This window comes from Oryzias latipes, chromosome 6 (assembly GCF_053564925.1).
Source record: "Oryzias latipes strain Hd-rR chromosome 6, Olatipes_Hd-rR_3.1".
Taxonomy (NCBI): Eukaryota; Metazoa; Chordata; class Actinopteri; order Beloniformes; family Adrianichthyidae; genus Oryzias; species Oryzias latipes.
Window position 1 is genome coordinate 31,203,905 of NC_136242.1, and position 13,754 is coordinate 31,217,658.

Sequence of the window (13,754 nt, forward strand, 5' to 3'; positions counted from 1 at the left end):
TCAGATGCTGCAGGTTAATCCCGTTAGCTCCAAGCAGCGGCCGGGGAAATCTCTGCAGATCTGTGCTGGTCGTGCCGCACTCTGGATCTCTACGGCACCGGCATGCAGAACCTTTGCTAGGAACACAGGTAAGAGGAACAGATTTGAGCGGAGTCTTTATAAAAACCAAAACTAGCAGCTAATTTAAGGTCGGTGGAGTTGTTTATGCTCTAGTTTGCTGTTTGAGGAGGATGTCAGCAGGTCTGATTTCTAATCACTTTATAGAAGCTTCACAAAAGTAATAAAAACAAAGGTCCTTAAAAGATCTGATTAGATCGTTTACTTCTGACTGAAATACATCATTTTAGATGGAAGGATGGGTCAGGCCTTGATCTGGATCTTAAGCACTGAGAAGAAATGTAGATTAGTGGGGGGGAAGAGGTCCACGACCTAATCCAATCCCACAAACGTGAGATTAGGCCACCAGGAAGCCACTCTGATCTCTGCTGACATGAAAGGCATGTCAGGAGTCACAAACAGGTCACCTTTTTAATAAAATTACATCTTTCATGAGGAAATTCTACACAGGCGAAAGAATAAAGAAACTGCGCCACTTTTGATTTTCTTGAACTCATGTTTTCCGATTTCTCTCTTAAAAATAATCCAGCAAAAAAAAGAAAGCAGACATGAAAGTGCTGTGAATAATTTCCAACTCTGCAAACTGGATGACCTATTTACAAATTCTGATGCGGTTAATGACGTCCAAACCTTGGCTGAGCCGTGTGCCTCGGAGCTGACCTCTGCAGGGGGGCGGAAGCTGCAGGGCCTCCTGCAGGCTTATTGGCTCTTTGCCTTTTTCACTAACGGGATTATCACGATGGGATGATGGCCTGTCAAAGAGGATCATAGAGTTTAGATTAGCCGTCTCTTTGTCTGTTGGTGGGTGGGTAAAATGTCTTTATCTGCTTAGATTGCAGCCTCTCTGTGCACACAGACCGACACCAAAGTCTGCAATTAGGGTGGCCTCCAGCTCTCTCTGTGGTATGAGTAACACTATCCAGATGCTTCCTTATTTTGCAAAGTATAATTTCAGGTTGGTCCAAACATTTCAGAGATGACTGCAGACAGTAGAAGCAGGCGACACCTGTCCACCAGTGAAGGACCCTCGGCCCAAGCCATGAAGGGTCTGCTTTGACGCTAGAAAACGATGCGTCACGGCCATCAGGAAAACCAACGATGGGCCATGAAGGGCTTTTGAGAGGATGACCGTGTGTGTTTGATCAACAGGATGTTTAACTGGGTGGTGAAAGTGGTTCCTCAACCTGCTGCAGGCCCTGAAGAGGCTGCCAAGACCTCTGCCGTGGTACGCCAACACACACTCATGTTCACATGCAACCCACGCTTGTAGGGTAATCACCTCTCACTCTTCAAATTACAGCACCAAGCTCCAAAGAACAAAGAAGGTGAGGATCACCTGCTACGTCCTTGATGCTGTTGGTGCTTCATCTTCTGTTTGTGAATTTTTTTCTGTCTTTATAGTGAAGAGTGCGGTTCTGAAAACATCGGAGGAGGTTTCGGAAGAGGGGTAATCTGTTTCCTCAGGGTTTCTCCTCATCTGTGTTAGCTTTCATGCTCACACTTCACCTCCTCCACAGCCAGGTGCAGGCTGGAGTGATGGGCTGGTTGTCCAATGGGTTCTCCAGCGCCCTGCCGCAGCCCCCCGGTACAGGCCGCCTCAGCCGGGCCAATTCCGACGCCAGGGTGAGTCCAAAGAGGAGGACCGATTGGAGCAAATGAGCATGAAGTTCCTGTGAATCTGTCACAATGCATGGAAGCAACTCGCAGGTTTCCTTTAAAACTCAAAGGGAACATTAAAATTGTATGCAGAACGCAAAAATAATAGCCTTAACATATAGTGGAAAACAATATTTTTTGTCCAAGTAATTTAGGACATGAGATCAACTCTTTTATATCCTAACATGGAGAAATTAAATTGTTTCAAGAGCTCGGGCATTAGGTGCAAAAAAGAACATTTGAAATGTGCAAAAAATTCAAGGTGAAGGAAAATTAACTAGAATAAAATTGTACAACTCCAAAAAATCTCTTATTCTAGACATTATACAAGCATAGCCAGAAATGCATCAGTGCATTAAATGTTTCATCATCGTTATTTGCATCTGTAGACTAAACCTGTGAGATCACTCCTTCTTTACTGAGAAAGAGAAAGAATTTGACATGCCACTTTGTTAATGCTTTCTGTTTTTATCCAAACAGCAGCCAGGAGACGATGCAGAAAGGTAATTTTATATTTGATGTTTATTAAATGCAGATCTCAACAAAATACTCCATAAATAAGTTATTCTGGTTCCCTCCCAGATCTGGAGTCATCAGTTGGGTCACTCAAGGTCTGACAAAAGTTCTGCCTCAACCTGATGCGAAATACAAAGAAGAGGAAACCAAAAACCCTGAAGAACACACCGAGGTCAGAGTTTTATCATACACGAGTACACCATAACACACTGCAATGAATGTTTTAGTCAAATGAAATCAGAACCTGCTTGAACTGTGCACTTTACTGTGGTCCTTTCTTTCATATTTATCATTATTTCTTCTGTCTTTTAACAATTTTATTACTAATTAATTCATAATAATTCCTACTAAATAAATTCCTGTTTTCAGTGACCAAATGATGCACTGATCTATCTGCCTGTCTGTCTGTCTGTCTGTCTGTCTGTCTGTCTGTCTGTCTGTCTGACTCTTAGTCTCTTTGGTTTTAAGGTACTCATAAAATAAATCATGTGTCAGGATTAGGCCCGTTAAGGCATTTACAAAGGGAGGGGGGCTTATCCAGTTTAAATTCCCTCCATTAACTTAATTACATTACTAACGAGGCTTTACTGATCATCGGGGTTGCAGCTCTGAGGATCAAACGAAAACTTTGAAAAAAAACAGAAGTTCCTTCAAACCGGATGTTTTCCAGCAATTTTAGGACAAATAAAAAAAGTTTAACTTTGCAACGTTTCCTCTTTTTTTTGCTCTTACAGGTCTATGAGGTGGCAACAATGCCAGGTATGCTTTAAACAGATGAAGAGTTTCCTTAAAAATCATTAAAAATATCAAATTGATACAACTTCACTGTGATTTTAAGGGTTTTAAATGCTGCTGCCTTTGAGGTTATTTGCTTCCGTTCTCCAGATTATGACCCCCTTCCTCATATTCCTGTGGTGGAGATGATATCAGAGGATGAAGCATCTGAAGTGGAGAGTTTGACTCCTCAGTTTCCACCCAAGTGAGTTTCTCACTGCACGGCAGTCTAACCCTTTACGATGTTTGAGCTTCATTTCACCAGGTTCAGGTGAGCCAAATGTGAGCTAAAGTGTCTCATGTTGGAGTGTCTCCTTTGTTGCAGAGTGGTCAACTGGATAAAGCAGATAATCCCTCAGCCGGTGATACTGCCCCCTGGTGCCGTCCCGTCTGAACCACCGGCTAAAGTGTCCCGCTCTTCTCTAGACAAAAGTACACTGATAAATATTTTCAGGGACGGATTGCTCTGTTGTGTCTGTGTTTCACAGTTGTTGGGGGGCGTTTCTTTCATTGCAGTTCTGTCTCCTCCACCTGAATCTCTCAGTGGAATCTCACTGGACACAGACAATAAGCCCTCAGGGTAAGTGTGGATCAACCGCCTTCTTCTAACCCCACAATACACAATTTTTTCACATTTTTAGTAACCATAAACATTCTCCATTTTCTTGACATATTCCCTACTAATTTCCATTTGTTTCACTTTATTTTTCCACGGAAGGCTATAATTTTCAGAAAACTTTTCCAACACATTCTAAGATCCTAACATGACCAATGCGTGTTTTATTCCAACATGTTCTATTGGTCCAAAGATGATCTTAATTGATTTTAAAAACATCTCTACATGGATCGTAAAAGCTGCTGTTTGTTCGAACCCACGTTTTCCAAACATACAAACAAAAACAAAAAAATCTCAGAGGCTGAAACCTTTAAAAAAGGACTGCAGAGGACTGGAAGGTTTAGATGGCTTCGTGTCACACACCGACTACATACATTTTGCGCATTTTCCACGTATAAAATCTCAGTCTTCCGTGATACATGCGTGATTTGCGTCATTCATAAGTGTTTCTTGCTTTCGTCATTCGGCGATGTGCGCAGATGTCTGTTGAGGGTTTTGGCCGACGGGTCTTTACATGAATTTGGTTTTCAGCTGTTCCACATTTTTGGTTGGTATAGAAGTACGCATTTTACGTGTATTTTATGTAGTTTATACTCATTTATTAGGTAAACTTCACGTTTTGCCAGATGCTACGGGTATTTGTGGCTTTCCACAACCATTCCACGTATGTCTAATGAACTTTTCACGCATGTACCACCGATGTCTGACTTTTATATCACGTATATAAAGGCACAATCACGTTAAAAGTATGTAATTGGTGAATGAATCACCACAAAAATTGCATATTACCAGCGGAATATTCACACACAGTCCATCTTCTATGTTGATTTATTTGTTCTTTGTGTGCTTTATTCATACTTCTTGTGGTTTTAACGTGGTTCATTTCGGATAGCTCAGTGAAAATGTCACATTAAGACCACACCTTTTCTTACTTTTTCTATGTATATTTACATATGACCAGTTGTCATCCGTGCAATATGCACAAAAGCCTAGGTCTTTAGGCAAGACCCTCCACGCCACTACCTATTTATGTAGCCCCAAGTGGGCCCAGGTCTGGGTCTCCCTGTGCCGGTCCCCAGCCCGGAGAAAATACAGGGCTGTCAGGAATCTCTGTGACTCAGTGAAAGCTGATTCGAAAAAATGAACAACAACTTGCAAGGAGTACAGAGAATGACTACATTCAAGTCTACAAAGGCTTCAGTTTTCCTACCACTGGGTCAGCTCAGACTTGTCCAAAGGCGTATCCGTTCTGTAGGTATCTTGCACCGGTTCTGAGCGTGATTGGAGGTTGGCGCATGTTTGTCTTCGCAGCAGAGGATGTAGATTAACAAGAGCATGCATCCTGATCCAGTACAATGGTGCTTGGTGTTTAGTGCTTTTATCACTTATGATTTGATATAAAAATACAGTATTGAAACAAAAAACTCAGAAGTAATAATAATAACAACACAAATGAACAAAATCGTCCTTCTGCCATCCTCCATGTGGTTTCTCTGCAGAGTGGTGGACTGGTTTGTGTCAGGACTTGGTCTGAAGATGCCTCAGCTTGTACTTCCATCCAAAGATGAAGCAGAGGTAAAATATATATATATATATATATATATATATATATATATATATATATATATATATATATATATATATATATATATGTCTAAATACCTTCATTCATTTTTCCTTATCTTGTAAATTTTTTCTTTTTTTTTAAATTCCATTTAGGCTTCAGCTGAAGTCCTGAAAAAAGGTGAGTGTATTTTTTTTTACTCTCCTGTATGTAAACAATGCCACAGTTCACTCAAATGGTTCCTTTCTTTTTTTTTAATTCTGACTTTTGGCCTTGTTTTATTTCAGTTTGTCCCCCTTTTTTCTTATCAAATATCTAAAGTTTTTCACCAATGCTGCCTGTTGCAGCGTTCTCTCATTCTCTCCTCCATAGTTTAGGGGTTATGGTGGGACGCTCGGAGCCTAACTCAGTGCCTCTTCTCCTTCTGTTTCAGGGGGGAAGTCGCTGCGAGCCCCTTAAACAGCAGGAGAAGATGACCTGGGGAAGGGGGGTTGGGGGTCTTTATTTCATGCAGATAGACATAAATAGTTTCCAGAATACAGTTTGACCATGTGCAGCTCAGCGGGAATGCTTTAGGCAGCTGTACAAGGAAAGAAAAACCTAAAAACTTAATTTCAACTCACCTGGCTGTACTTTGTACTGGCTTTGAATGTAACCTGATGTTTTCACTTCAAATGAAATTTTTTTTTACTTTTGGGGAGCCAAACTGTGATTTTGTTCCTGATGAATTTGCACATTTTCTGCTTCATGCAGAAGCTACATTTAGTTGAAAACACAAACGATTGAAGACAACATATGTTCTTATTTTCAAAGCTAAAGTACACTTTCATGTCCTCGGGTAAAAGCTTTCACCTAAAAACTCTGCTTTCATTTGTTTATTTCAACTATGCTTAAATGGCAGCTATGTTATATTTGATGATCACTTTTATGCAAAAAGATTGTATTTGTGTGTGTGTCCAGAATTCAAATATTCTGGAAAAGAAATTGTTCTAATTTTCAGCATACAGTTTTGTAATATTTTTAGTGTTTTGAGACATTTGGGTCCAAATCACCGTTTTTATATAAGAGCCTTGGTGTGATTATTATTTATGGACACTTACAAGAGATGCAGGAAATTGAAAAGCTGATTTTGATCCATCTGAACAGTGAAGTGGGGCCTGTAGATGTGCAGTACTTTGGTCATAAACTCTTTTCCTCTTTGCCAGGGAAAACCTTTTTTTTGTGTAGAGATTATGGTAAACATGAAAAAAAAATAAAGGTTCAGTGTGTGACTTGTGTGGTTTTTCTTACTTTCATCAACAGTTATGCAGATTCATGTTCAGCTGTGCGCACATCTGCAAAATCTGCATTTTTAAACTAAACAATACATGCAAAACAGTTTAAAAAAAAGGAAAAAATCAAGACACAGTAATGACTTAAAGTCCAAACCTCCTTGATCAAAATGACCATTTTGGTAGAATCTCAAAGTTTATACAGAAGGTTTTTTTTTTTTTTACCACTAATCGTCTGGTTGTTTTTAGATAAGCAATGACTTTTTGTTCCATCTTTAATAAATAATCTTAGTATTTGCACATTTCTACACCAATGTATACCTTTTTTCCCACACACTCACCCTTCCCACCTTCTCCTAGCGTCATCCAAGCTCAACCCCGACATGGTATTAGAAGATCTGGAGTCGGACAACGAGGTCCAGCAAAAACACGAGGATCAAATCAAAGCTGCTTCCATGAGTCCATCAACGACCACACAACCGCCGCAGCGTGAAGAGGCGCCACAAAAGCAGCTCAACTCTTCCATGACGTCTCAGAAGTCTGAAGCACCAACGGACAACGTGGAGAAAGGGTCTCAGGAGGACGCAGAGACCCAAACGGGACGCTGGACGCCGTTTATCGAAAACATCAAGAAGGAGGCTGAGGACGTTGCCTTGGCAACCATGGAGGAACGGTAAGAAAGGTGGAAAATCACAGATTTCCCTGTAAAAAAAAAAAAAGCTATTGAAGGATTTTCTGAAACCTCTAGTCTAAACAAAAGTTTGATTGACAGAATTTTGGACTATCAAGCTCACGGTTTTACAATGAATGTAACCTGATCCATACTTTTGTGTGAGAAATCTAAACTTTTTTTCATATATATAATCAGTAAAAACCTGACTACTGCAGCCATGAACATCTTTGAGAAAAGATTTTATTTAAAGTTTTAACATAATATATGTCAGTGTTTTTTATACTTTACATCCGATGGAATAAAATCAAACTGTTTTAAATTGTAGTTACACAAATAAAAGGGTAAAGAGTTAAGTATCTTGCTATCTAATTAAAATCTGAAAAAAGATTTGAATTGACCCCCACATGGAAATAAATGAAGATACATTTTTGATTTCAGAATAAGACAACATCAGATTTAAAGTGAAGTACTTGTTTTGTTTTTAGAACCAAAAAGTTTTTTTTTTATCTTTTAGTGTGATAGGGAAGTTTAAACTTTAAAACTCTCACTTTGTAAACACATAACCCAACGAAAAGCAAACAAAAGCATAAAAACATTGAATTTGACTAAAAATTAAATCGTGTAATGTAACTGACCAGTCTATAGTACAACACTTAACTTGGGTCGTGGATTCTGAATTAAGTAATGTAACACTTTCCAATAGTATCTTTTCCAAATGTGCTTTTTAGTTTGCTGCAGGAACGGATAGAAATGACCCGTCTGGCTGAGGAGGTGGCGAGGCATACGGCTGAGATGGCCGTCAGGCAGATGGCCAGCGAAGGAACCTCCATTAAACTTTCACTGGAGAGTCAAGAACTTCTGGAAGAGCCAGAGGCCGAGTAATTGCTCCAGATGTTCGGCATTTATCACTGAGAACCTCTATAAGATGTTGTGTGATGCAGAATATTCACTGTTGACAGGTTACCGGAGCCACAGGAGGAGGAGGAGGAGGAGGAGGAGCAGCAGAAGGAGGTCACTGGGTAAGAATGCAGACAGTAACCTGTGTTAAAAACTTAACAAAGGTCTCAGTGATTTATTTTTTCAATTAAAAATGTTTCATCTTTTCATCCTTGTTAGAAGATTATAGAGTTTTTTTTTCAGTGACTCTATGTAGCTTATTTCTGTCATGGGGGTATCAGGATGACCCAGATGCAGGACCAGAAGACAGTGAGAACTAAAAGTATTTAATGACAAAAAGCGCCATCGATGGGAAAAACCCAGAACGACACAGAGCAAAAACCCAGAATACAAAATGATCTAGAAGAGCTAGAGTTAGAATTAAACAAGCTACACTTGACTACAGCTCAAACAAATTAACCGAAAGTGCAGGCAGCTGTGTGCCACTCCATGGAGGCTCACCAGGGAGAGGCGGAGTCAACCTGCACAGAGAAACACAAGAATGAGGAAGGCAAAAAACAGACTGACACTGTCAATTTCACAACAGAAAACATGCTAAACTATAACAATAATATAATAATAATAATATTCATAAGATTAACAAAGAGCAGCTTAAAATTATTCAGGTAAAACTTGCTAAACTGAACTCAAAAATACGGATAAAAAAATGTTTTGATGTGATGTTTATATGTCAGACACAGATAAAGTATAACTTTCTAATACAAATACAGAACCAAAAGGTATATATTTTTTAAAATAAATTACTTTATAAATTAATTTAGACTTTTCTCAAAGAAATTCAATACCCGAAGCAAATGACCATCAAGTAATTGAGTAAAATTTATTCAACCTAATTTCTTATGTCTATCCAACTCTATATTTTTTTACCACTAAAATTTATATACTGTATTTATCTAACTAAATGTAATATTACTCCAATTCAATTAAAGTTTTTCCAACTTAATTTATTGTAATTCTTGAACTCTCATATTAAATTTGAGCCTGGAGATATTCTCATTTTTTTAACAATAAAATGAATGAAACAAACTAACCTTCAACTAAACCTTCTCCAGACCAGGTTATGTTCAGAGCATGAGTTGCAATGACAACTTGACATACCCTGAAACATACCTCCATTTTTGGAACCAAAAGCTGAGGTTATCAACTTCCTTTGCCTCAAACCTACCGTGGGAGCTAGCATAACCTGCTTTCTGGAATACCCCCCAGAGCACGGTATAGGCCCTTTAACTTCTGCTGTCCTATGGGGTCAAGATGACCATTGACGTGTTCTCCCTACCATGACAAAGGTGGATAAAGGTGGAAAGATTTCCTGTAATCCATGGACACCATTGAAGATCACAAATCATTGAAGAAAAAAGGTTCAGCGCACTGTCTAGTGGGTCCAGATGACCCAATTCCCAATGTTAAAGTGTCTAGGATGGCACAAGGGTTAACAAACAATTAGTAAAAATGATCAAATTACTACCAGATTTTTTTATTAAAGTGATAATGTCAGAAAACATGGAATAAAACAAACAGAAACAGATCACACCGACAGACAAGAGCAAAAAAAAATCCCACAAAAATAGAGACAAAATAAAATGTCACCACTTTGGCCATAATTACAAAATAGATCATTGGAAATAAACCCACAGGACTTTACACATTTACACAACGACAACAAAAAGTTACTTTGAGACAGAGTGTTTCTTTGTACTGGATCCTAATCCACTGGGTTCTTTGCTGCACGCTGTCTCAGCAGCATCTCCATGGTGCTTCATAGCAACCACAGCTTCCTTGGCAACGGCTGGCTCTTACCCCTTCTCCTCCTCCCCCACCCTCTTTCCCTCCTCTCAACTGTTCCCACGGTAACAAAGCTGCTTGATACAGCTGTTCAGCACAGCAGGGAAAATCAGAGTCAGAGCGTTCTTGTGTTTGTTTTCCGGGGAATATACATTCGTTGTTCACATTCCTTATTCTTCCGGTTTGTGCTACTCCATCGGGAAGTTGGGCTCTTGTTTTTGTGATTTTTGCTCTTGTGGACATTTTGTGTCAGGAGTGTTGTCCATAAAAGGAGCGTTTACGATAAAGTAAGTGTGCACTGACAACATCAGATTAACGTACATCACCTGAAAAATGGATATTTTTACATTTAATCCAGTTTTTGATCATCCTCACAGGGATGATTTTATGTAAAGTAGTACCAAAGTCTGGTATGATAAATGTCACTACCTCGGTCTCAAATTTATGTTAAAAATATTTAGTATAAGGCAATATTACAGACACGAGGAAAACTGTTTTAACATCAGTGTTTATTATGGAAAAAAAACATGACAGGAACTGCAAAACATTGGAAAATAAAGGCTTCTAATCATGCAGTTGAAATCTAAAAATTGCCTTCATATTGTCATTTTTGAAAAAACAATAAAACAGCCCTGGACAAAAATAATGATATCGCTTTTGATAGTTAGTTGCACAATGTTTTAAAGGCAATCAATGCTTTTTTGTAACTGTCTGAGATGCTCAACAATTGTTTTAGGCCTGTACTGGTCCAGTTTTCACACATCTTATGGTCGGCTTTCCTTAAATGACCTTTTTCAGCTTCTTTCACTAATTGTTTTTTTGCAGAATTTAGATCGGAACACCCAGAAGAACATTTCAGAGAAGCTCAATGTTTCAGCCATTCTTGGGCGGTTTTTGGTCTTTGGTCGCCCTGCGGCGGACTGCCAACCTGTCCAGGGTTTACCTAACAGTAACTCCAAAAGGGATAAAGCAGGTTAAGAAAAAGGATGGATGGTATTATGGGTTGTTATCATGACCTGCAGTTGGGTCTTTTAACGTTCGGATATTGGGGAGCACATTTGGCTGAACCTCTTCCTCATTGTCTTTTGGTGAACATTTGTAGAGTCCACATCTTCAGTCTGTCATTACTTTTTCATCTGAGAGCTTCATTACAAGTTTTCCTTTTCTTTTTTCAAAGTTCTGTGAAATTTACAATTGTGAACATGTGCAGCTGTGGTCACAAAACCATCACGTTTCAGAGATTAAAGTGGTATTTGTAGAGAGTTTTGTCATCTTAAAAAAAAAAAAAAACACCTGTGATGCTAATAAGAGGACACATCTGAGTTTATAAGGTCCACATAGTTCATCTGCCTCCAGTATTTTCCAGTCAGATCCTTAATTTTGTCCAGATATGTTTCAGTATTTGTTTAAAAAAACAAGTTTCTGTTAACCAGATATTCAAAAAGCTGCTCCTGGCTGTCTCTGGTTGATTTTTAGTCCTTTCTTTTATTTAATTTTTCAATATTTTGGTTCTTTTAGTGTCTATTGTGGGGGTTTCTTCATCAAACTGTTTTGTTCATGTCTTTGATCCACACTTTGCGTGACCCCTGCAACCACACATAAAATCTCTTTTAAAAGTTCTGATTGACATTTTACCTGTTCGTTAGTCTGTTACCTTAATTACTCACTTAAAACCAACACATGTATAAGTACTGGGTAAAACGGAATGATTTTGACGTCATCTACTCATAGAAGTATTTCCCTGTCCTCCTCTATAGGGGTTTAACATTTTCCATCCAGATTATTCCATCATATTTTTTTAAATGACTTTTAGTTTCTAACCATGCAGAAATCCACCTGCCTTCAGTTGATCTGACAACTGCCTCTCGAATTCCCCCCAAAAATGCAAAGACAGTTTTTCCTTTGATCCAAATAATTTGATTTCTGGAGAAAAGCAGGTTCAGTCTTATAACCAGAGCCTCCTTGGTCTCGATCTGTTCATTCATGTAGAGACGAAGAAGGCCCCCCAACAGACGAGAAGAAAGTCGAGACAGAGGATTCTGTCATCAAAGAACCAGGTTTTGCAAAGCAGAACACACTGGATTGTCTTTGTAATTCACACAAAGTTTAATGTTTTTTTTTTTTTGAGTGTGTTCTCAACTTCTACGTCTAGAACCAGAAAAGGCCTCTGAGCCAGAACTTGAGCTGCTGCCAGAACCATCGACCCCAACCCAAGAAGCTGCTACCGAAGGTCAGCCTGTAACCCAGCAGCCACAGAGAGCAGAAGACGCTCAAGTCCCCAACACAGAGGAGGCTCATGAAAAAGTAAAGTGCACTGCAGTCCCACCACTTAAAGACCCACTCCGGTCATCTTTTGGTCTGTTTTGTAAAACCTTCCATAATTATTATTATGCAATTTTTGACCAAAATTTTAAAAAGACGTACACTGATCTGTTTGTCTGCGAGTGGATGCATCGGAATGGAGCGGAGCAGTGAACTCTACGTCACAAATATGATCTGTTTTTTTACTTGGAAATGCAATTTTTAGCTTTATTTTCATTAGAATTTTTCTCCATCCTCAAAAAAATGCCACAAGAACACGTTAACAAAACCAAAAACCATCGGAGTGGGTCTATAGTAAAGATGTTGTTTTTTTTTTAATTGGATTTTTGAAAAATCGACCAAAAAATGTTTCTGTTATTATTTTTTTACACTGTTGTACTTTTTTCAGGATGCTGAGGCTGCTGGTGACGACTGTGGCGGTATGTTAAATCTATTCCAGATCTCTGAGTCTTTGAAGCTCTTCTACTTTTACTCATTATTCAGAGAGCCTGATAACTTCCCACTAACAGACCTTTAAGGTTAAATCATGGCATCTGGGCTTCAAATCATCTTTGAAGCCCAGATGTCACGAGTCAGCTTTAAAAAAAACACCTTTCACAAATTACCTTCTAAATTATATAATTGTGTCTTCAAAAACATGATGGCTCAGAGTTGCTCTCGTCCTGCGGCCTTTTTTCTCATGCTTGACTTTCTTTGCTGATCAAACTGTCTTCCTTGTAGCTCCTGTCAGCTGCGATGCATTAAAGAGCTGCCTGATGCGCTTTCCTCTCACCTCTGAATGCTTCGGCAACATCAACGCATTCTTCAAAGAGAACGGCATCCCTCCTCCCAAAATACCTTCCATGCCTAAGCTGCCCACCCAACTTTCCGAAGTCACCAAGTACTTACCCACCCTGCCTCCTGAGCTACGCCAAGAGTTTTCCCAGATCAGACTAACACAGGTACCCAGGAGCATCGCCCAAACTCTGACTGAGCTTTTGCCCAAAAACCAGGAGGGATCCGGGGGTCCCAGTCTGTCCGACTTGTCCCAGAGGCTTTCAGATCTGCCACAGAAGCTTTCTCAGTTTCCCAGCCGGACACAGCAGTACTTTGTAAACGTCAAGAACCGCCTCAACAGCCTTTTACCGCAAGATGCCTAAGAAACAAAAACAGAAGAAAGACGAAAACCAGCACGATGTAGAACTGAACCGGCTTGTGCGATCCTCCCCTCTGCCTCCCCCTCATCATCCTCACCTGCGCTCCCGCTCCCCATCTCCATCCTCGCCTCATGGTAGCACCATGGAGTTGCCTAACGTGCCTTCCTATCCGCGCCTCCCGCCCATCATCAGCTCGCCATCAAAGCACCTCAGCTCCCCGCCTTGGCAGCTGTCTGGCCACTCCAACCCAGCATTCTTCATCGAAGATGACTCAGATTTTTCAGCCGTAAGCCCGGCAGGTGAATCCAGAATACTGCAGCCAGTTGAATGTTTTTCTTGTTGGTGTGAGAGCAAACACAATCTGAAATCC

General features: G+C 39.8%; 1 protein-coding gene across 1 annotated transcript in view; it reads left to right on the forward strand.

Annotated features, from left to right (window-relative positions):
- The window catches only part of LOC105354271 (uncharacterized), a 23,816-nt gene continuing 10,062 nt past the window's right edge, over positions 1-13,754 (forward strand). Inside the window, exons 1-19 of the mRNA XM_023956055.2 lie at positions 1-128; positions 1,267-1,342; positions 1,418-1,442; positions 1,519-1,564; positions 1,635-1,740; positions 2,254-2,276; positions 2,356-2,461; positions 3,024-3,048; positions 3,175-3,268; positions 3,389-3,495; positions 3,580-3,643; positions 5,179-5,254; positions 5,399-5,423; positions 6,875-7,187; positions 7,916-8,065; positions 8,147-8,206; positions 11,916-11,983; positions 12,079-12,230; positions 12,637-12,667. Coding sequence (XP_023811823.2) covers positions 1,268-1,342; positions 1,418-1,442; positions 1,519-1,564; positions 1,635-1,740; positions 2,254-2,276; positions 2,356-2,461; positions 3,024-3,048; positions 3,175-3,268; positions 3,389-3,495; positions 3,580-3,643; positions 5,179-5,254; positions 5,399-5,423; positions 6,875-7,187; positions 7,916-8,065; positions 8,147-8,206; positions 11,916-11,983; positions 12,079-12,230; positions 12,637-12,667 — 1,546 coding nt within the window. The 5' untranslated portion in view covers positions 1-128; position 1,267. The remainder of the gene's footprint in view (positions 129-1,266; positions 1,343-1,417; positions 1,443-1,518; positions 1,565-1,634; positions 1,741-2,253; positions 2,277-2,355; positions 2,462-3,023; positions 3,049-3,174; positions 3,269-3,388; positions 3,496-3,579; positions 3,644-5,178; positions 5,255-5,398; positions 5,424-6,874; positions 7,188-7,915; positions 8,066-8,146; positions 8,207-11,915; positions 11,984-12,078; positions 12,231-12,636; positions 12,668-13,754) is intronic.